Source organism: Scyliorhinus canicula, chromosome 5 (assembly GCF_902713615.1).
Source record: "Scyliorhinus canicula chromosome 5, sScyCan1.1, whole genome shotgun sequence".
In the NCBI taxonomy this organism is placed as follows: domain Eukaryota; kingdom Metazoa; phylum Chordata; class Chondrichthyes; order Carcharhiniformes; family Scyliorhinidae; genus Scyliorhinus; species Scyliorhinus canicula.
In genome coordinates this window covers 227,761,414-227,785,636 of record NC_052150.1, presented here as the reverse complement: position 1 = coordinate 227,785,636, position 24,223 = coordinate 227,761,414, and the positions used below count along the sequence as shown (strand labels likewise).

Below are 24,223 nucleotides of genomic sequence, written 5' to 3'. Positions count from 1 at the left end.
TGGTGTGCACACAAACTGGCCGTCACATTTCTCAAACATTTTGGGATATCCTGAGGTCTTTGGGGGACTGGAGTTTTTTTTGGGGGGGGGGGGGGGGGGGGGGGGGGGGCGGTTTCAATGAAAGTTTATTCTTTCTCCTTGCTCAGGAATCGACAGACCTTTGCCTAACTCCCTCCCTCCCCTCCACCCACAAAATCAGGAGCCAGGTTGAAGCAGGGGCAATATTTCACATGATTGTATTTTCCAAAAGAGGGCACTGCAGCACTGGGACTGAAAAGTCAGAGGCCCCCCAGAAACGCTGGTCTTGGCTGCATTGCTGAAGGAGACGAGCACAAGCAGGAATCGCGGCACAAGAAGTGGAACACAAGAAATAGGAGGAGTAGACCACTTGGCTCCGACACTCAATACCATCATGACTGGTCTTGGCTTTAACTCTATTTTCCCTCCCACTCCCCACATCTCTGAATTCTCAAAAAATCTGTCCAGTCCAGCCCAGCCGTCAATATACTCACAGTGAGAAGTTTTACAACACCAGGTTAAAGTCCAACATATTTGTTTCAAACGCGAGCTTTCGGAGCGCAGCTCTTTCCTCCGGTGAATGAAAACCTCTTCATTCACCTGAGGAAGGAGCAGTGCTCCGTAAGCTAGTGATTCGGAACAAACCTGTTGGACTTTAGCCTGGTGTTGTAAGACTTCTTACTGTGCTCACCCCAGTCCAACGCCGGCATCTCCGCATCGTGGTCAATATATTCAACGAAGGAGCGTCCACATCCCTCTGGGATCGAGAATTCCAAATGTTCACAGCCCTTGTGAGTGAAATAATTTCTCCTCATCCCGATCCAAAACCCTTATCCAGAGTGTGTGTCCCGTGTTTTAGATTCCCCTACCGGGTTACTCACTGAAAAGACTTGGTGGCACAAATGGGTTTCAGCGCTACTGTTTCACTTTAATTTATGGAGTTTAGAATCTGAGCCCCAGTTCCAAAGGGGCAGTCACAAACCAGTCTAGTTTTGAAGCCAGAAGTCAAAATGTAAATGGTGTAGAAACTGGAAATTGCTGTAGCTGGGTGCGATACCAGAGACAGACTGAAACCAAACAATCTCAGGTTTCACTGCACCAGTTCAGTACATGCTCTCAGGTCAGGTATGGGTATGTTAAGATCGGAATAAAATACCCTCTCCATATCTATCAATGCATTGCAACTCGAACCTTGCAAATTTTAAGTCAAAATATCATCTGAATGAATAGACACAACAGTACTTAAAGAACTGCAACATTCACAGTGTATCCTTTGCTGAATAAAGATGGCAGTGGGAAGGGTTGCTACTTGCCAGGTCGGATTTTCAACCCTGTTTCCCGGATATCCATCACAAGTCCATTGGCAGCTTTCCAAATTATTGTGCTCCGGGAAAGATAAAATGAGAAGCTCACAGAGAATGATCCAAGTTTAAACTCTGGCTCCACCCCATTCCAATTTTGGATTGGTGACATTTTGGGAGGGGGGGGGGGAAAGAGAGAGAGAGAGAGAGAGAGAGAGAGAGAGAGAAAGAGAGAGAGAGGGCGATTCTCCGAGCCCCGCGCCAGGCTGGAGAGTCACCGCAACCATGGCCCGATGCCGGCGCGCAATTCTCCGAGGTGCGGAGAATCAGCGCCATTTGTGCCGGCGCGTCTGGCATGGCATCGGCCGCCCCGCTGATTTTCCAGCCCGGATGGGCTGAGTGGAAACGACAGAGTCCCGCCGGCGCCATTCGCCCCTGCCGGCGGGAACTCTGCGTGAACGGTCGGGTGGGCGGCCTGTTTTTTGTGGGGGGGGGGGGCCTCCGATGGGGTCTGGCCCACAATCGGGGTCCACCGATCAGCGGGCCGGCCTCTGAACACCGACACCATGTTTGAGTCAGTGCCGGCACGCTAAAGAAGTCCCCCGCGCATGCACAGGTTGGCGCAGCCCAACTGTGCATGCGTGGGTTGGGGCAGCGCCCATTTGGCGCTGGGAAGGGAGGCTGGAGCTGCCGTGCTGGCCTCCTGTGGGGGCCAGAATCGGTCGCTCCCGTGTCCGTTTCGCACCGTCGTGAAACACGACGCCGTTCACGACGGCGCAAACACTTGGGCTCCATTTTGGAGAATCGCCCGCATGGTAACTCTGTCCCAGGGTAATCAAATTCCCAAATAGGATGCTCTGCATGCCTAAGAATGCCTGAATGGTCAGCACAGCTGGTCGTTCTGTTGACGCACTCTGGCACTCAGAAGGGATGTTAATCAAAACCCAGCCTGCTGGATAAGCAGGTGTTCACACATGAAAGTTAGTGACAAGCCACGTGTTTAAAATCACAAAGGGTAAAGGATGCACAATGTATAAGTCAGTAAACAGCAACAACTTACACAGGAAGTCTAACTAAATACCAAATAAAGAATGTGCACCCAATTATAAAAATACTGAGCTACAGATTGATTGTAAGGTTTCAGCTGTAACTCCCGGATGGGGCTATCGATCTCTGAACTAGTTATTTTTATTTCTGTTTAGAATAGGGACAACACTATTTATTGCCCATCCCCAGATGTCCAAAGAAAGGAATGGTGGGCATTCTTTTAGCAAGTCAGTGGCAGCTAGAATAATGGGTACAAGAAGTCAGCTACATACTATAGAGTTACAAACGCCATGTGTGGACTAATAGGGAGTTCCTGTGCGGCCCACCCCTGAAGGAGATTCAGGAAACAAGCAGCTTTCACGGTCATTTCAAGTTCCAGCTCCCGTATTGCTGGACTTACTGCAGTGCTATTTGACCTCAAGCTGCTGCCCAGTGTCGTGATAGAACATAGAACAGTACAGCACAGAACAGGCCCTTCGGCCCTCGATGTTGTGCCGAGCATTGATCACCCTACTCAACCCCACGTATCCACCCTATACCCGTAACCCAACAACCCCCCCCCCCCCCAACCTTACTTTTAAGGACACTACGGGCAATTTAGCATGGCCAATCCACCTAACCCGCACATCTTTGGACTGTGATCTCTTGGCATTCCATTGGCTGGATAGAGGAATGGCTAATATAATTAGCGTCAAGAACTCTTGAACACTGTATTAGAGAGTGGATTTTGTCGGAGGCAGAGAAAGCGATGGGCAGGATTCCTCCTCCTGATTCCTATCGAGCAATCCTTAAGAGCCGATGTCAGCAAGGACAGAAACGAGCTCGGCTGGGATGGTAAAATTCCATGTCAATATTCACTGTCACAGGATGCACATAACAAATAACGGCCAATTACAGAACGTGCTGAAGGGTTCCCACTGTCTGTGGAACTGTACTTGCACAGCTTTCGTGAAAGCTGGGGTAAAGGAAGACTTGTCACTTCTCAGCTCTCCAATCAGAGAGGCGTGACTTGCTTCGACACAGGTGAAGCTCATGCAGCGGGTGCGATGAACATTCCCCAGAGAACAGGCAACCCATCTGTCCAGCTCTACCAACCAGTCAGCTTCTCCAACAGTCTCACTGGCACTAACGACCAACAAGAAATGAAAACACAGGCATTCCCTATCCCTCAAGAAAAATAAAACTACAAACTCACCATAGCCATTTTCCTTTCAATCTGCAGTGTCACAATTACAAAAGCATTCGAGACTGGGGAACACAAAGAGGCCTGTTAAATCATAAACAGCAAGTGGAAAGAGAACGATATAACTACAGACTAGTGTGATTTGAGCAAAATGTGGCACTGTGACAGTAACGCCATCTCTTACAGTCGCACTTTTCCCTTTACAGTTTCATGACCCACCCAGTCACTAAACACAATACGCGCCAATCATGACGAGAAGAGCAGCAAAGCAGCTAAACCCAAGGCAGGGCACGAGGCGAAATCTCAAAATAAACAATGATTCACCATACCTGGGATGAGAGGACACGATTACATTGTTATATAATAGGAGCGGAGAGCACAGTGTGAACAAAGGAAGAGAATTCTAACCACAAGTAACCTGAGTTTTCAAAAAAAGGATTTCTGGTGTTCGAAATTAAAATCAGTAGAAAATATCAGGGACAGGTTCAAAAGTAACAAATTGCAGGCAAGGAGGAACGTTAAATATCGTTGGACGAGTTTAAAGTTAGGGGATCTGAAGAAAGAAAGTCATTTGCCACAAGATTAATAAAAGTTCAAGAGTGAGGGCAGCGCGGTGGCACAGTGGTTAGCACTGCTGCCTCACGGCTCCGAGGTCCCAGGTTCGATCCCGGCTCTGGGTCACTGTCTGTGTGGAGTTTGCAATTTCTCCCCGTGTTTGCGTGAGTTTCGCCCCCCACAACCCAAAGATGTGCAGGGTAGGTGGATTGGCCACGCGAAATTGCCCTTTAATTGGAGAAAATGAATTGGGTACTCTAAATTTTAAATTTTAAAATAAGTTTGAGAGTAAGTTAGCTGAGATACGGCAAAGAGGTTTGAGAGACGACAGAGCACATTTGCTTCTAAAAATTAGGCGTGCTGTCGTGAGAAATAAACCAGCAAAGAGCTATCAGAATGCAAAGAGCATTCCTCTGGACAAACCAATGGCAAATACCTTTACTTTAATCTACTGCTGGAAACCACAAGAGAGTGGAAAAGGGGTCAGAGGAACCATTCATTTCCTCCATGCAGGATACTCACCAATTATAAGACACAAGGCAGGCCAATTGTAGGGATCCTTCAGGAACAGCGAGATGACTTGAATGGGGTCCACTAATATACCATATCTGCACATTGAAAGGGGATCAATGCCAGTTTTTTACAAAATCTTCCAACCCATATCAATTTAAAATTGATTTTTTTCACATCACATTAAATTCAGACGACTGCTCTCCATCAACTCAGAATTAAAGGCTGGAATACCCCGCAATTCCTACAATCAACTAAATAGATATAAAACCGTGGAGAAACACCGATGATCTGGTCTTCTGACCGGGTAGCCCGCTCCACCACCCAGAATCGTTGACGGTGGGGGGTGGTCGTATGGGCTGTCCAGTGAGAGGTTTGGTCCGGGTGTTTACATAGGTACTCTGGAGTTAGAAGTGATTTTTTTTCTCCCTGACTCTCTCAGAATAACTACCAGGGCAAATCTGGCAGAACCACCCAATGTTAGCGACTTAAGTTACCTCTGCCTGATGGCTCCCAGCCTAACCCAATTGTCCAGGGGAAGTTAACATTTCTGGACAATTGCCGGGGAAACTCTTGTGTGGGAACGCCCAAGAGGGTTTTCCCAGTGCATCACTGGGATACGCCCTAAATGCAACACTGGGGAACCAGGAAGTTACGGGCCAAAGTATATCTGCAACTTAAAGGTGGCCATGAAGCTTTCGAGTTATTGTGAAGGCTCAATTAATTCACCGATATCCTTTCAGGAGGACAGCTTCTGTTCTTCCCCAGTTTGCTGCTATGTGACTCCAATACCACATGGCTGACACTAAGCCACTTCTCTGTACCAAAACTATCGTCCACTACTTTCTTCGGAAAACGACAGGGATGGACAGCGAGTGTCGGCCTTGCCAGCAGTAGAGTTTAGAACAAGTTAAACATTTGCATCCTGCCATCTTTCTAATTATATTATGATACACGAGGAACAAAGAACAAAGAAACATACAGCACAGGAACAGGCCCTTCGGCCCTCCAAGCCCGTGCCGACCATGCTGCCTGACTAAACTACAATCGTCTACACTTCCTGGGTCCGTATCCCTCTATTCCTATCCTTTTTGTCAAGATGCCCCTCAAATGTCACTATCGTCCCTGCCTCTACCACCTCCTCCGGCAGCGACTTCCAGGCACCCACTCTCCTCTGTGTAAAAAAAACTTGCCTCGTACATCTCCTCTAAACCTTGCACCTCGCACCTTAAACCTATGCCCCCTAGTAACTGACCCTCTACCCTGGGGAAAAGCCTCTGACTATCCACTCTGTCTATGCCCCTCATAATTTTGTAGACAATTTTGTAGAGGAGCGAGTGGAAGAGATTTATAGAAAATAAATAAAACCCTCATCTCCCCCCACTTCCCAACAAAGAGTCAGTGCTGTTTACATACCCCTCACCGAGCACAGTTAACTTATCTGTGAGAAAGACTAGCAATGTAACTTGGGAAACGCCAATGAAACGCCCTTTGAAATGAAGGCCAACATTCTATTTGCCTTGAACGAAAGAGAAAATCTCAACAGGCCTTCTATCACACCTTTGTTTCAGCTTGTTGGATAAATGCTCAAACACAGGCTTCTGAAGTGTGGAGGCAAAGAGAATGTTTTCACAGCAAAACGATTATTGTGTGCAAGCTGCTCACAGCACCCTTCAGCAAGTTAAGTACGACCTGAATTCACAAGACCAATGTAGGGTGGCAGTGGAACTGGAAGTAGCAGAATGCGTTGGACAACAGGAACAAGCATTTAAACATAGAAAAAGATCCCAATCCATTTCACAGTAGTGTAGTCAAACACAAGACATGGGTGGAGGCATGAGCAGAAATAAGCAAAAGCTTGGCCTTTAAGTTGCTTCACGAAGGAGGGGGGGAACAGACGACAAAATATGATGCTTGAGAACACAGGTAGTTGAAATTTCACACAGACAAAAGTAAAATGCTGGATGCAGACAGACGATACACATACTCCATGAATGGAGCCGACAGATCTCGTGATTCAACATCAATCTAGCAAAGATCAGCAATCAAAAAAGACAACATAATGTTGAGTATTATCGCCAAAATAGATGAACAGAAATTAGGGAGTCTATAAAAAAATGTTGTTGTGCTCAGGCTAGATTGCATCCTGAATAAAGAGAGTAATTTTAGTAATTAAAGAGCGAGACATTCAGGTGCTGGAGAGTATAAGGCTGTAAGACGTAGGAGCAGATGTAGACCATTCAGCCCATCGAGAGAAGAGATTCCTCCACATCTGTCTTAAATGGGCAACCCCTGACTCTGAGATTAATAATAATAATCTTTATTGTCACAAGTAAGAAATATAATTTGCTCCTAAAAATTCTATCCTGACCACCCTCAATTAATCTATGGATTCCAAACCCTCTGGTCCCAGACTCTCCCACAAGGTGAAACATCCTCTCAGCATCGACCCTGTCAAACCCCCTGAGAATCCTGTATGTCTCAACAAGGTCGCCTCTCATTCTTCTAAACTCCAATGAGTTCAGACTCAACCTCTCCTCATAGGAAAATCCCTCCACACCCGGGATCAACACGTGAACCTTCTCTGAGCTGCCTCCATGTGTCAGTATATCTTTCCATGGATAAGGGGACTTAAACTGTTAACAGAATTCCAGGTGAGGTCTAACTAGTGCTTTGTGTAGTTTTAGCAGGACTATTTTTAAACTCTAATCCCTTTGAAACAAAGGCCGACATTCCATTTACCTTCCCAATTCCCTGCTGAACTTGCATGCTAGCTTTTAGCAATTTATGCATGAGGACCCCCAAATCCCTCTGTGCTGCAGCTTTCCGCAGTCTTTCTCCATTTAAATAATATTCCGCTCCTTTATTCTTCTTACCAAAGTGCATCACTTAACATTTTCCTACGTTATTACTCCCTGTCCCTTCCTGTCAAGGTCTGTTGATCATTTCTCACATTAATATCTTGTGGTATGCGCGGTTTAAAATCCAGCAGAATAGCAGGGATAAAGTCCTGGAATCACTGATGCCAGAAAGGAAAGGAGTCGATCCAAGTCGAGAACCCAGGAATGACCAAATTGTTTTTCTCATTTTGTGCTCACAGCAATGGCGGATCATGGGCTCAATGCTTGTTCATGGAGTTGGGCAGGATCAGAGACAACAGGGTGCGATCGTGAGTGAGGCAGATATTGGGAATCCACAAGGCAGAAGTCATAGAATTTACAGTGCATAAGGAGGCCATTCGGCCCATCGAGTCCGCACCGGCTCTTGGAAAAAGCACCTTACCCAAGGTTAACACCTCCACCCTATCCCCATAACCCAGTAACCCCACTCAACACTAAGGGCAATTTTGGACACTAAGGGCAATTTTGCATGGCCAATCCACCTAACCTGCATATCTTTGGACTGTGGGAGGAAACTGGAGCACCTGGAGGAAATCCACGCACACATGGGGAGGATGTGCAGACTCCGCACAGACAGTGACCCAAGCCGGAATCGAACCTGGGACCCTGGAGCTGTGAAGCATTTGTGCTATCCACAATGCTACCGTGCTGCCCAAAAAGCGGAGGAGCCTCAGCCTTTGCAATTGGCCGAAAGGTTTGAGGTTCTTTCAATTGCATGGATAAAAGTGGTGGTTGCAGGGTGGATGAGCAAACTGATTATGGCATTGTAGTACAGGAGGCCATTCATGCTCGGGGGGGGCGGGGGGGGGAGACGGACTGAACAGGAATGAGGTGGTGCTTGGAGACTGTATAATCAGGGGGTACCAGGCTATGTCCTAAGTAGGACTAGAAAAAAGGTTCTGCTTAGGGAGTATGAGCAGCTAGGGGTTAAATTAAAAAGCAGAATCTCCAAAGGACAACCTCTGGATTACTACCCGAAGCCATGAGTAAACTGGCATGGGGTAAATAAAACTGGAAAGTTTTATGGGTGGCTCAGAGATCAGTGTGGAGAAATGCATTTCAATTCCTGGGATATTTGCACTAGTACTTGGGAAAGAGCGAATTGTACTGGACCACGAGTGTTTCGATGAATTGTGTAACTAGGGTGGTAGAGAGAGCTTTAAACTCAATAGGGGAAACAAGGATTGGATTGGATTGGATTTTGTTTATTGTCACATGTACCGAGGTACAGTGAAAAGTATTTTTCTGGGCAGCACGGTGGCACAGTGAGTAGCACTGCTGCCTCACAGCGCTGAGGTCGCAGGTTCAATCCTGCCTCTGGGTCACTGTTCGTGTGGAGTTTGCACATTCTCCCCGGATCTCGCCCCCACAACCCAAAAGATGTGCAGGGTAGGTGGATTGAACATGCTAAATTGCCCCTTAATTGGAAAAAATGAATTGGGTACTCTTAATTTATAGAAAAAAAAAAGTATTTTTCTGCAAACAGTTCAACAGATCATTAAGTACATGAAAAGAAAAGTTAATAAAATACATAATAGGACAACACAAGGTACACGATGCAACTACATACAGGATGTAGTGTTAATGAGGTCAGTCAATAAGAGGGTCATTTAGGAATCTGGTGACAGTGGGGAAGAAGCTGTTTTTGAGTCTGTTCGTGCATGTTCTCAGACTTCTGTATCTCCTGCCCGATGGAAGAAGTTGGAAAAGTGAGTAAGCCGGGTGGGAGGGGTCTTTGATTATGTTGCCCGCTTTCCCCCGGCAGCAGGAGGTGTAGATGGAGTCAATGGATGGGAGGCAGGGATCAAGTTTGGGACGATGTAGTAAATTAAGTAGTGAAGATAAGTGAACAAGCAAGGTAGGATAAAGGGAGATGATGATCAGGGGGAACAGAGTGCACAAACCTGAGAGTCTCCAGTAGATAAGGCTCGACATTTCAACATCAGCTTGAGCACACAGTGTGCATGAAGTACTGTGCGCAGACTAAACAATATACCAACACCGATGATCAGGTTAACACAGTAATGATTTTGCATGACTCCAAGTGCTATGGCTCAGGTATTAGCAACTACATTTCAAAAATATTTCAATGATTGCGAACTTGCTGAAAATTCAAGAGTTTCTATCTGTTTCCACCCTCCTCTGCTTCTCATTTACATTCTGGATTACTGTGTGGTTTATTGAGGGAGGGGGGGCATTGCTGGAAAGATGCTTTGCCTCCTCCACTATGGTGTATTCTGGGTGGAGTGATTCCATTATTCCCACCATGTATCTGACACTAATTGGGCAACTGAAGCTGAAATTGTACCACGAGATCCAAATAAAAACCTTATATTGATTTCCTCCCCCTCACATATCTAACAGCTGTTGATCATTCACCCACTACAAGAGTAAGAGACAGGTTTTGTTTTAAAAATGACAAATCAATACTTACTTAATAAGGTTCTCCAGGAAAAGCCGAGCATTGCTCAGGATCTGCAAGAAAACATACAAATTGGTTACACAATATCTGTTGCTAATTCAGATCTTCGATCTGTGTTAATGGTGTCAACAATACCAAAGTCTAAAGCTACTGATGTGTGCAGAGTTCCTAATCAAAGCGCACGCGTTCCACAATCAAACCAGGTTTCAATGATCAGTGCTGAAAACAATCCTCAATATGCCTCAGAGAAAGATAGGGGTAGGAAGAAGCCAATCAGCCCCTCGAGCTGTTCTATTAGATCAGGTTGGCGTCTTAAGAGATGGTGATTGCAGCTTCTTTTAGAACCTTTTTTGAACCCTAGGATATAGCTCATCACATCCTGGGGATTTTAATCCCTCGAGTTTCTCCAGTACTTTTCCCTGCATTCAAATTGATTACCTTAATTTCCTTACTCTAATTAGTTACCCTCTATTTTCAGGGCGGCCTGGTAGCACAGTGGTTAGCACTGTGGCTTCACAGCTCCAGGGTCCCAGGTTTGAATCCCAGCGTGGGTCACTGTCTGTGCGGAGTCTGCACGTTCTCCCCGTGTCTGCGTGGGTTTCCTCTGGGTGCTCCGGTTTCCTCCCACAGTCCAAAGCTGTGCAGGTTAGGTGGATTGGTCATGCTAATGAGTCTTATTTAGTCTTATGAGGAAAGGTTGAGGGAGCTAGGGCTTTTCTCATTGAAGCGGAGGAGGATGAGAGGCGACTTAATAGAGGTTTATAGGATGATGAGGGGGATAGATAGAGTGGACGTTCAGAGACTATTTCCTTGGGTGGATGTAGCTGTTATAAGGGGGCATAACTATAATGTTCAGGGTGGGAGGTACAGAAGGGATATCCGAGGTAGGTTCTTTACTCAGAGAGTGGTTTGGGTGTGGAATGGACTGCCTGCTGTGATAGTTGAGTCGGACACTTTAGGAACTTTCAAGCGGTTATTGGATAGGCACATGGAGCACACCAGAATGACAGGGAGTGGGATAGCTTGATCTTGGTTTCGGTCAAAGCTCGGCACAACATCGAGGGCCGAAGGGCTTGTGCTGTACTGTACTGTTCCATGTTCTTAAATTTGCCCTTGGTGTTGCTAAAATTAGGTGGGTAACTGGGATAGGGTGGAGGCGTGGGCTTAAGTAGGATGTTCTTTCCGAGGGCCGGTGGAGACCCGATGGGCCGAATGGCCTACTTCTGCACTATAAATTCTGAGATTCTGGTATGTAACTTGTGAAGGCAGGCACAAAACCTTTGTTCAATATCTCTGCCATTTTCTTATCCTCCATGATAATGTTTCCTGTCTTTTCTTCTGGAGGACCAGCATTTACTTCAGCTACACTCCTCCTTTCTATACTCTTGCAACCTTACAATCTGTTTTACATTCCTGCCTAGTTTCCCAGAATAATAAAGTGCAGAGGAGTCCCTTCAGCCCATCGAGTCTGCACCAACGCATGAAAAACACCTGACCTGCCCACCCAATCCCATTTGCCAGCTCTTGGCCCATAGCCTTGAATGTTAAGATATGCCAAGTGCTCATCCAGGTACATTTTAAAGGATGTGAGGCATCCCGCCTCTACCACCCTCCCAAGCAGCGCATTCCAGACCCTGGCCCCACCTCTACCACTCTCCCAAGCAGCGCATTCCAGTATATTCTCATTCATTTTTTCCTTCTTTATCTACTTTTTGATGGCTCTTTGCAAGTTTCTAAAACACGCCCAATCCACCACTTGTCACATGGCCATTCGTTGCTTTTAATCACCGTTCTTTCCATTTAGCATCTAATTTATCTTCCTTAATAAGCTGTGGATGGAACTTTCTTGCTCAGCTTTTGTTTATCGTTTGAATGTAACTTTGTTAAATACTTTACATTATTTTTTTTAAATGTTCCCCAGTTTATTTGCTGTCATAACCTTTTAGTTTATTTAATCAATCAACCTCAGCCAGCTCACCCTTTTTACCGGTGTAATTAGCTTTGTTTAGAAACATAGAAAACAGGAGCAAGGAGGCCATTCGGCCCTTTGAGCCTCCCCCGCCATTCATTATGATCTTGGCTGATCATCCAACTCAGTAACCTGTCACCCCTCCCCCCCACACATCCTTTGATCCCCTTTGCCCTAAGTGCTATACCTAAATGGTTATTGAAAACATATTGATGCACAATCAATGGACCCGAAACGTAGGTGAAGTCCGAAACGAAAGGCTTTAATCAGCAAGAAGTGAGCCCGGCAGCAGACATACAGAAATGGCCCGGCTGCTAGGGAACACGGGTTCTTATACCCCGCCTCGTAGGCGGAGCTACCTTCCTCTTAGCTAATAGGAATACGGAGAACACGATACCTGGGCTAATGGGCAGCGAGCCCTCTGCACCAATGGCAGCTCACACCTCCAGGTACCGTAATACCCCTAGTCATACTACCACACATACCATAAGACATAGGAGCATAATTAGGCCACTCGGCCCATCGAGTCTGCTCCGCAGTAAATCGTGAGGAAGACATAATCTATCTAAATATTTTTGTAGATTTGAAATGAGCGGGCAAGAATTGGGCAGATGGGAGGAGAATGAGGGAAAATATGACCTTTTTCGTTCAGGCAAGAAGAACAGAAAAGCAGTACCTCAGTTAAATGAAGAGATTGCAGTACCCTGTGTATCAAGTGAGTGTCCTGGTACATGAATCACAAAAGATTAGTGTGCAGATACAGCAAGTGGTAAGGGAGGTTGTTGTTTATTGCCGGGGGGAATGAAATACAAAAGTGTGTAGGGTGAGATTGAATCTGGAGGACCGTGTACAGTTTTGTTCTCCTTACTTAAGGAAATACAATTGTATTCTCAGTTCAAAGAAGGTTCACTCAACTAACTCCTTTGAATCTTATGACAGAAGTTTGGACAGGTTGGACCCATATCGATTGGGTTTAGAGGAATGAGAGTTGAACTTATTGAAACAACGTCCTGAGGGTTCTCGACAGGTTTCCCATTTTTCTTTAGAACAGTACAGCACAGAACAGGCCCTTCGGCCCTCGATGTTGTGCCGAGCAATGATCACCCTACTCAAACCCACGTATCCACCCTATACCAGTAACCCAACAACCCCCATTAACGTTATTTTTTAGGACACTAAGGGCAATTTAGCCTGCCAATCCACCTAACCCGCACATCTTTGGACTGTGGGAGGAAACCGGAGCACCCGGAGGAAACCCACGCACACACGGGGAGGACGTGCAGACTCCGCACAGACAGTGACCCAGCCGGGAATTGAACCTGGGACCCTGGAGCTGTGAAGCATTTATGCTAACCACCGTGCTACCCATTAGAGATTATAGAAATAGGGTTTAAAAATAAAGGGTGCGATTCTCCGACCCCCACGCTGGGTGGGAGAATCGCGGGAGTGCCGGGTGATTCCCGCCATGCTGCCCTGGCACCCGCACGCGATTCTCCTACCCCTCCCAAAACGGCGTTTCATGACAGGCCGCTCGGAGAATCACCGCTCACTGTTTCTAACAGGCGAGTGGCGATTCTCCGGCCCGGATGGTGGCCTGCCCAATCCGACGGGTTCACGCTGGCGCCAACCACACCTGGTCGTTGCTGGCGTGAACAGCGCACGAACGCTGCGTGAGCGGCCTGTGGGGGGGGGGGGGGGGGGGAGGAGATGGATCGAGCACCAGGGGGCTGCTCAGTAGGGGTCTGGCCCGCGATTGGTGCTCACCGATCGGCGGGCCGGCATTTCTAAAGGACGCACTCTTTTCCTCCGCCACCCCGCAAGATCAATCCTCCATGTCTTGCGGGGCGCCCGCGGGGAGGATGGCAACTGCGCATGCACGGGTTGCGCTGGCCAACCTGCGCATGCAACGTCATTTAAGCACCACCGGCCGCGTCAATTACGCGATGCCGCTTTGATGCGGCGCCACGGCCCGGCGCTCGCAAATGACGTGGCGCCGCTCCTCGCCCCCTGGGGGTGGGAGAATAGGGGGTAAGGAGTGGCCTCCGACGCCGGAGTGAAACACTCCGGTTTTCACTCCGGCGTCGGCACTTTGTCTCCCGTTGGGAGAATTGCGCCCAAGGGTTCTCCCATTTGTGAGGGAGACGAGGAGAAATGTTCTCTCCGAATGTCATTAGTTTATGGAATTCACTTTTCCAGAGAGCAGCGTGGGCAGAGTTATTGAATATTTTTATGGCTGAGTCAGGTAAATTTTTAATTTTTAAAAATTCATTCATGGGATGTTGGCTGGACCAGCATTTGTTGTCTGACCCCAATTGGAAAGGCAATGGTGAGTCACCTTCTTGAACTGCTGTAAACCATGTGGTGTAGGTACACCCACTGTGCTGTTAGGAGTTGCAGGATTCTGACCCAGCGACAGTGAAGGAACGGCGATATATTTCCGAGTCAGGGTGGTGAGTGGATTGGAGGGGAACCTCCAGGTGGTGGGGTTCCCAGGTATCTGCTGCTCTTGTCCTTGTAGATGGTAGTGGCTGTGGGTTTGGAAGATATTACCCCAGGAGCCTTGGTGTGTTCCTGCAGTGCATCCTGTTGCTACTGTGCGTCAGTGGTGGAGGGAGTGAATGTTTAGGTTTATGGTGGTGGATGGGGTATTTGTCCAGGATGGTGTTGAGTTTCTTGCGTGTCGTTGTGGTTACATTCATCCAGGCAAGTGAAGAGCATTCCATCAAACTCCTGATTTGTGCCTTGGAGGTGGTGGACAGGCTTTGAAGAATCAGCTGAGTTACTGTGAGCAGATTTCCCAGTCTCTGACCTGCTCTTGTGACCACAGTATTTATCTGGTCTAGTTCAGTCTCCAGCCAATGACAATCTCAAGGATGTTGCTGATGTGGGAATTCAACAGTGGCAATGCTGCCTGAATGTTACGTAAAGATGTTCAGATTCTCTGTTTGGAGATGGCCAATGCATGCTACTTGTGAGGCATGAATGTTACTTGCCAGTTATCAGTCCAAATCGGAATATTGTGCAGGCCTTGCTGCAAATGAAGACTTGCTGAAAACTCCGCGGACATCCCCTCTCCTGACCTTATTTTGAAGGGAAGATCATCAATGAAGGAGCTGACATTGGCTGGGCAAACAACTGCTGTACTCCTGTTAAAAGTCCATCACACGAACCTGCCTCCCATCCACTGACTCGGTCAACACTACCCGCAGCCTGGGGAGAGCGGGCAGCATAATCAAAGACCCTTCCCACCATCAGGCAGAAGATACAAAAGTTTGAGAACACGCACCAATAGATTTAAAAGCAGCTTCTTCCCCGCTGTTGCCAGACTCCTGAATGACTTTATGGACTGAACTGATCTCTCTACGCATCTTCTCAACTGCTGTGGCACTACACTGCGTATGCTTCATTGTGCATTGTGTATTGATCGTATGTCTTATGTTTTTCACGTATGGAATGATCTGCCTGGACTGTACGCAGAACAAGACTTTTCACTGTACCTCGGTACACGTGACAATAAATCTAAATGTAAACATTAAGTCTCAGATGACCATAGGCTGTTTTCCCCTTTGAGGGGGAGAGCTGACTGGTGGTGATTTAAGCTGAAGGTCACCACACCTCAGGCAAGGGGCAAGGTTGAGAAGGCGGGGCCTTCATGAATAACCACAGCCGGTACAGGAATTGGACCCACGTTGTTGGCCTCGATCTGCATCACAAACCAGCTGTCCAGCCAGCTGAGCTGGAGCAGCCCCCATGTAGTGGTCACATGGAACTGAAACAACTGTTTCAAAACTGCGACAGGTCTGGAGTTGTACTGAATGATTTCTATACGAATGGACAGCAAATGTCCTCATTCCTTTGGCGCTCAATACAACAATCTTTCCGGCAGATCTACACACTCCCAGCCAGAAACACTTGCTAGTGATCTGCAGTTACTGAGGGTAAAGCTGACCTGTGGTTTTGGTACGAGATTATCACGGCAGATATTGAGAGTTCAAATCGTACCTGGGCAGGTTGCAAAATTGGTAAACTTGATCATTTGTTATAAAAGCCAAACTGGCCCAGGGGAAATCCGACACCTGATCCACATTGGCAACACTTGACTTCACATTTCTTTGCCTGACTCCTCATGACCAGGATGTGGGCAGTATGTTGGGCAATAAATAGGGATTTACTCCTGCTGCCCAGATCCAAAGAATAAATAAAGCTGGCAGTAGCAGTGGTGGTTATTTATGTTGCATATATTTTTTAAAAACACAATGAAAGAACAGGCAAGAGAACATATTTTCCCCAGACAGGCTGTGAGGAATAGAGCTGTGTGTGCCAAAAGATAACAATTCACCACTTGTGACTGACTCCCAGGTCAAATGAGTACAAGGTTGTGGTGGAACTGTTAAACACATGCTCAGTAAACAGCAGAGAGAAGGCCAACCTCCCAAAACGCACGAACCAAAGCAATAACATGGATGGTGAAGGAAAGCTCCACCAAAGGCAGTGGGAGCGCCCTTGGTTCACTAATATTCCGCAATCCAGGACATCCACATCTTTCAAACAAAACAAGGAGATTAATTCAATAGCCAAGTACGGAACCACACACCAGGGTAGTTCCCACACACATTTTAAAACTATTAAAAATTCATTGCAGTAATTAAAGGTTCAGATTGCACCAGCTGTAATTAAACACCAAGCATTTAAGTAGCAAATCTTCACGGCAACATTTATCCACAAAGCTGCTGAACTAGTTGGACCCTAAATCAACAAATGATCAGCCAGTTACAGTTATCCCAACAAATCTTACCAGAAGCAAGTTGCAAAACGGCATTCAGTAAATCTGGTGACTTGTTCTCAAGAATCTAACAGATTGTCAACCCCTCACCTGCTCTCGGTACACCTCTGGTTTAGCACACTGGGCTAAATCGCTGGCTTTGAAAGCAGACCCAGGCAGGCCAGCAGCACGGTTCGATTCCTGTACCAGCCTCCCCGAACAGGCGCCGGAATGTGGCGACTAAGGGCTTTTCACAGTAACTTCATTTAAAGCCTACTTGTGACAATAAGCGATTTTCATTTCATTTCCTATTTCCTTGTCCGACTCGCAATGCTCATGGTGGGGTGGAGCAAGACGATGGGCAATAATTCGGACATTGGCCGTGCCATCCAAATCCAATTAATTAAGAACGCAAAGAATTTCAATAACTTGCATTCATCCAAAACGTTGTGCTTTGGGTAGCACAGTGGTTAGCACTATTGCTTCACAATTGGGTTTGATTCCCGCTTGGGTCACTGTCTGTGTGGAGTCTGCATGTTCTCCCCGTGCCTGCGTGGGTTTCCTTCGGGTGCTCTGGTTTCCTCCCACAAGTCCCAAAAGGCGTGCTGTCAGGTGAATTGGACATTCTGAATTCTCCCTCTGTGTACCCGAACAGGCGCCGGAGTGTGGCGACTAGGGCCTTTTCACAGTAACTTCAATGCAGCGTTAATGTAAGCCTACTTGTGACACTAATAAAGATTATTATTATTACAAAGTGCTTTCAATAAAGCTGCCACTGAACCACATATGGTGATAGTAGGATAGCTGACTAAAAGATTGGCCCAAGGGGTGGATTGTAAGCAGCACCCTAAAAAGAGAGCATAAGAATGCAAGAAACAGAAGCTGAAGTGAGCAATTCGGCCCCTTGAACCAGCACTCAATAAGGAAAGAACTGATCTAGCTCAACTACACCACCCTGGCCTGTCCCTATACCCCTGGATCTCTCAAATGTGGAAAAGTCTGTTGATCTTGGACGAGAACATATTTGACACATTCTTAGCTTTCTGCAGAGATAATTAAGGAGCGAGAGAAGTGGCGAGAGTTCAGGGCGAGAATTCTAGCGCATTCGTCCGAGGCTACTTAAGGTACACCCCGTCAGTGTTGAAGTGACGGAAGCGGGAAAAGGGCAAGTGGCCAGAATTGGATGAGCACAGAGTACGAGGATTGCAGAGCCAACAGAGGGAGGGCAGGCAAGGGGCATGGAGGGTTTTAAAAACAAGAATGTGAATTGTAAAGCAGGTGCTGTTGACCTCCCGGAGCCAACAGCAGCCACAGGGGTGATGTGCAAGGAGGACTTGATGCTGTGGGAAGGATTGAATGGTGGGACGAATGGCCGAGTTCTGCTCCAATATCTTATGGAACGAGTTCACACTACCAGGGTACTTCAATGGCTTGGGCTGCAAGTGGGATCAGCACACAAGGAGTTAACACAGTTCTCTGCTGAGTTGTGTAAACAGGCTGGAGGAAAGCTATTTCCACAGACAAGGATGTTGATGGCAGAATGCGCAAGAATCAGCCAGTGTTGGCCTGGAATATATTACCCTGGTCACAAATAAAGTGTTTGGAAGACTTTGAGGGGGCAATAATCAAGGTAATACACACTGAATTGAGATGGAAAAAGACTAGATGCATATTGTTGGGTACATATTGTTATTAAGTATCTTTGATATATTCTGAATTATTAGTGATCTGGATGGAGTGTAGAATCCTACGGCCAAAATAGTATAATTAGTGCGCTCACAAGGTACGGTAAGTCTCCATAGTGCCAGATGACCATAGGCTGCTTTCCCCTTTGAGGGGGGAGAGCTGACTGGTGGTGATTTGGTGAGGTTGATTTGGTGAGGCAAGGGGTGAGGTTGAGAAGGCGGGGCCGTCATGAATAACCACAGCCGGGACAGGAATTGAACCGCTGTTGGCCTCGCTCCGCATCACAAACCAGCTGTCTAGCTAACTGAGCTAACCCGGCTCCCACACTGGAACGATGTCATGTACGCGATCACAATTTCAATACGAGTTTAGTGTGATGGCTCAATAAAAATCTCACCCTGAATTATTACAATTACATATCTGTACACTGTGGTGTTTAAACAAACAAGACAAATTATCGCAACAAAGCATTGCGGGCAAGGCGGATGTCGGCCAGTCCAGGTAAGGACCCAGGTTTCCATCCCGAAGGGACATTTGTGAACCAGATGTAATTTTACAACAAAGAACAGGACAGCACAGGAACAGGCCCTTCGGTCCACCAAGCCTGCGCCAATCACGATGCCTGTCTAAACTAAACCTTCTGCACTTCCAGGGTCCATATCCCTCAACTCCCATCCTATTCATGTGTTCGTCAACATACCTCAAACACCGCTATTGTATCTGTTTCCTCCACGTCCCTCGGCAGTGCGTTCGATAATAGTTTCATTAGACTCGTAATTCCTGATTTTTATTGAACTCAAATTTCACCATCATTCTGCCGTGGTGGGATTTGAACCCGGGTCCCCAGAGCTATCACCCTGGGTTCCTGGATTGCTACTTTAGTGACAATAACACAAAGCCACCTGTGCGTCAGTATATGGACAGAAGAACTTAGAAAGGACCAAGTTTACAGAGGGTACACAGTGGGAGGCCATTCCAGATGGTTTGTGTTGAAAGGTAACAATGATTTGGTGTCGGCTTCAACCGATGAGCTAATGCAGCAACAGAGACAATGTTAAAGAGGTAGCAGTCAGCCTAACAATCTACATCCCAGAGTACTTAAGGAAGTTGGCCTAAAAATAGTGGATGCATTGGTGGCCATCGTCCACCATTCCAAGATTAGGGGAGCATGGTGGCACAGTGGTTAGCACTGCTGCCTCACAGCGCCAGGGACCCCGGTTCAATTCCGGCCTCGGGTCACTGTCTGTGTGGAGTCTGTACTTTCTCCCCGTGTGTGCGTGGGTTTCCTCCGGGTGCTCCGGTTTCCTCCCACAGTCCAAAGATATGCAGGTTAGGTGGAGTGGACATGCTAAATTGCCCCTCAGGTTGAGGTTACAGGGCGGGAGGGGGTGGGGCCTGGGGTTGGTGGTCTTTCAAAGGGTCAGTGCAGACTCGACGGGCCGAATGGCCTCTTTCTGTACTGTAGGGCAGTGTGTTTCAAACTTTTTTCACGGGACCCACTTTTTACCGAACGATGGACATTCAGAAACTAAGCTGGCTGATGTTAGCGACCCACGCATGCCGACCTTCGCGACACACCATCATTGCTTATCTTTAATGTGAAAGGGGAGCCTGCTTGGCCCTCACTTGGTTGGTCCTCGCGAACTAACTTGCTTCGTCATCCAATGCTACATTTCTGCCAAGGGCTTCAGCTGACGATTTAAGTTCTCGCTGCATCCTTAGAAACAAAATCAAGATGTTTGTCCACAAACTCGCCATGCTAAGTCTTCAAATGCCTTTGAAGATTTGAGGGTTTTAAACTTTCATTTGTCAGTACTTCCCTGCATTTAACACACATGGGTTTTGCATCCTGATTTGCATTTGCACAATAAAGTCACGCCTCAAGAAATCATCTCAATACAACTTTGTCCCCGATTTCAGTTTCTTCTTAATCAGTTGCTCACCAGAGGCCCCGAGGTCTGACACAGCTCACACCAGCACTGATTTTTCTTGTCGTGGACTCTCCTGAAAAGCTCTCTCCAGCAAATTCAGTTGAGATCGTGGCCTGTTTGTGTCTCTGCCCGTATCTTCCTTATTACAAAATAATCCATCTTCAGGAATATCTCCTCCATGATTTTGCACCCAAAGCAGGGATATACAAGGCACGTGGCATCAGTGTACTCGTCGGGTACATGACTTTATCTCTGCTGCTGCCTCTGGCGGAAAGACTCCATCATGCATATTCAAAGGCCGTTCGCAGCCGGTATTCTCTATTTTTGTTTACTTTGAAACTTGATTTCCAATCCCTGATTTTTCCAAGTTTATGACTTTTTACTGCTGAAAATTAAACAATTTCAGTTGAACATGCGCATCCTTAGATTTACACATGAACTTTGTTTTAAATACATTCCCATTTCTTTAGAAATTTACACAAGTATAGAAAAAAGTACAATCTTGTTTTTACTTCACAAACTATGACTTTCGATGAGATTAGTCTCGCTCGGGAACTTACCTTTACAGGAACTCAAGGAGCAGCCGGGAATCGCGGGAGCAGTGTCCGGAGGGCGGAGCCTAGCGACCGGTAAGTATTTAAATTGAGCGCGGGGGATTTCAGGCCTAGTCTTACTCAGGAACTATCTTTACAGGAACTCAAGGTGCAGCTAGGAATAGCGGGTGCAGTGGATCCGGTAAGTGTTTAAATTGAGTGCCAGGTGAACCTTCTGCAGACGTCAGAGTTACAAAAGACAGCGCGGCTCCTCAGTAGTTCATTATAAATCAGTTGACTCATGTCCTTAACCTTTTCATTCCAAGGCTCACCGGAGTAGATTCTGAGCTACATTTTGTAAGGGAAGAGGTTTTTTTTCCCCTTCTCACGAGAGGGTAGCAGGCTAGATTTAGTGCCTGCAGTTACCAGAAGACACATTACATTTTTGGGGCCTATTCGTGAAAGCAGCAGCAGTAAATTTTTATTAAGGGCCTAACTAATATGTAGTTTTTAAAAAAAATCTTACAACCAAAAGAGGGAGAGATGTCAATTGGTAGGGTAGTGTGCTACTCCAGCATGATGTGGGGCAGCATGGACACTTCAAGTGGGTCTGAGGACTACATCTGTGGCAAGTGCATTCAGTTGCAAAAGTGTAGAAGCCAGCTATTTTCAATAGGTAAAAGTGATAGGTAAAAGATAGCTATTTAGCATTAAGCCCCGAGTCTATTAAATACCATTTTAAAACTCTCATGACCTCAGGTCATTTCAAAACACACACATTCAGCATTTCAAAACATAGCTTCAACAGAACACAGAAACAGATAGGTTAAAACAGCATTCTTATTCAGCTAACAAATACATTTGCAAGATAAAGTGACCAAGGACAGGGCAGGCTCCATGACAACAGAGCCATTGTCTTAACAGTCAAGTCAGCAATAATCCCTTTCAGGCTGCTTGCGATAACGGCACTGAATCACATTCCATAGCACATATAAGAATTTATTAATGAAACATTTCAAGTTAATGTTGCACATTACAGACAGCTAAACGTTGAATCTAACTTAGTTGATTCTGACCCAAACCAATTAGGATTTCATAGGGGTGTAGATAGATGGCTAAACTGATATGATTTAGTATAACCGTGGGGGTCCGTACGGCCATATACCATTCCGGAATCAATCTATATTTTGACTTAATTATTCGCTGTCTCTGTCTTTCATATTTCACTTTCTAACTCTGACTTTTGAAGTTATTGCAAGCTGTTTGCCGTAAGCAAGAAATCATTTCTGTATTATTTGAAAGTTATATTGTCTACAAATTGCTTCTCTTTGAGTCCTTTTGCTAGCTGGACTTATTAGAGAATAAGATTTAAGTGATTCTCAATTGTAATCAACTAGAGTCAATAAAAACGATTCTTATTTGCACCCGAGAAGTGTTAACTCAAATTTCTACTGAGATTTAGTGTTAGAACATAGAACAGTACAGCACAGAACAGGCCCTTCGGCCCTCAATGTTGTGCCGAGCCATGATCACCCTACTCAAACCCACGTTTGGGGCAGCAGGGTAGCATGGTGGTTAGCATAAATGCTTCACAGCTCCAGGGTCCCAGGTTCGATTCCCGGCTGGGTCACTGTCTGTGTGGAGTCTGCACGTCCTCCCCCTGTGTGCGTGGGTTTCCTCCGGGTGCTCCAGTTTCCTCCCACAGTCCAAAGATGTGCGGGTTAGGTGGATTGGCCATGCTAAATTGCCCGTAGTGTGCTAATAAAAGTAAGGTTAAGGGGGGGTTGTTGGGTTACGGGTATAGGGTGGATATGTGGGTTTGAGTAGGGTGATCATGGCTCGGCACAACATTGAGGGCCGAAGGGCCTGTTCTGTGCTGTACTGTTCTATGTCTATGTCTATGTATCCACCCTATACCTGTAACCCAACAAGCCCCCCCTAACCTTACTTTTATTAGGACACTACGGGCAATTTAGCATGGCCAATCCACCTAACCCGCACATCTTTGGACTGTGGGAGGAAACCGGAGCACCCGGAGGAAACCCACGCACACAGGGGGAGGACGTGCAGACTCCACAGACAGTGACCCAGCCGGGAATCGAACCTGGGACCCTGGCGCTGTGAAGCATTTATGCTAACCACCATGCTACCCTGCTGCCCCCTGCTACCCCCTGCTGCTGTTCGCAAGCGCCACTAGATCCGCATGGTAGATCTCGACCGAATGCATTGATCAGTTAGAGCAGCAGCTAGAAGCACTGAGGAGCACACAATTAGCTGAAATTGTGATAGATAATAGTTACAAAGATGTGGTCATACCCAAGGTACAGGAAGGTAGACGGGTGACCGCCAGACAGGTAGGCAGACAGTGCAGGGGTCCCCTATGACTGTCGTCCTATCGAACAAGTATGCCGTTTTGGATACTGATGATGGGGAAGGTCCATCAGGGGACAGCAGCAGCAGTGGCCAGAGCGAAGGCGACTAGCCCTGCTGCACAGACAGGGGTACAAAGTGTAGAAAAACAATAGTGGTAGGGGATTCAATATTATGGGGCACAGGTAGGTGCTTCAGTGACCGCGAAAAAGACTCCAGGACTTCCCGTACCGGCCTCCCCGAACAGGCGCCGGAATGTGGAGACTAGGGGTGTTTCACAGTAACTTCATTTGAAGCCTACTCGTGACAATAAGCCATTTTCATTTCCATTTTCAGGATGGTAGTTTGCCTCCCTGGTGCCAGGGTCCTGGATGTCTCTGAGCGGGTACAAAGCATCCTAAAACGGGAGGGAAATTAGATGGAGGTCCTTGTCCACATTGGTACGGATGACATTGGCAGAAAGAGTAGCGAGCTCCTGCAACGGCAATTTAGGGAGTTAGGGAGAAGATTAAAAAGCAGGACCTCGAGGGTAGTAATCTCAGGATTACTCCCTGTGCCTCGTGCTAGCGAGGCTAGCAACAGGGAAATAGTGAAGTTGAACACGTGGCTAAAGAACTGGCGGGAGAGGGCTTCAGTTTTTTGGATCACTGGGATGTCTTCCAGGGAAGGTGGAGCCTGTACAAGAAGGACGGGTTCCACCTGAACTGGAGGGGCACCAATATCCTGGCTGGGAGGTTTGCTGGTATGCTTCGGGTGGGTTTAAACTAATATGGCAGGGGGGGTGGGAATCAGAACAGTAAGCCAGCAAGTGTCGAGGCTGGGGATGAGCATGGTACCAGGGCCAGGCTGGCTGGAGGAAGTCGAACTCAGTGGGCCTGGGGTGTATCTGCTTCAAATCACGGAGCGGTTGGTTTAGCACAGTCGTCTCTGGAACATTCCTGCCTGGCGAGTGTCGCAGGAATGTTCCCTTCCAATCGGGGAACACTTCAGCAGTCAAGGGCATTCAGCCTCTGATCTTCAGGTAAGAGTTCTCCAA

At 46.9% G+C, this 24,223-nt stretch overlaps 1 protein-coding gene across 2 annotated transcripts in view; it reads right to left on the bottom strand.

Moving 5' to 3' along the window:
- The window catches only part of LOC119966642 (diacylglycerol O-acyltransferase 1-like), a 146,306-nt gene that overhangs the window by 47,753 nt on the left and 74,330 nt on the right, over positions 1–24,223 (bottom strand). For both annotated transcript variants that reach the window (XM_038798684.1, XM_038798685.1), the window contains 3 exons: positions 9,949–9,989; positions 4,627–4,712; positions 3,562–3,614 (listed from right to left, as the gene is read on the bottom strand). In XM_038798684.1, the coding sequence (XP_038654612.1) occupies positions 3,562–3,614; positions 4,627–4,712; positions 9,949–9,989 (180 nt within the window). The remainder of the gene's footprint in view (positions 1–3,561; positions 3,615–4,626; positions 4,713–9,948; positions 9,990–24,223) is intronic.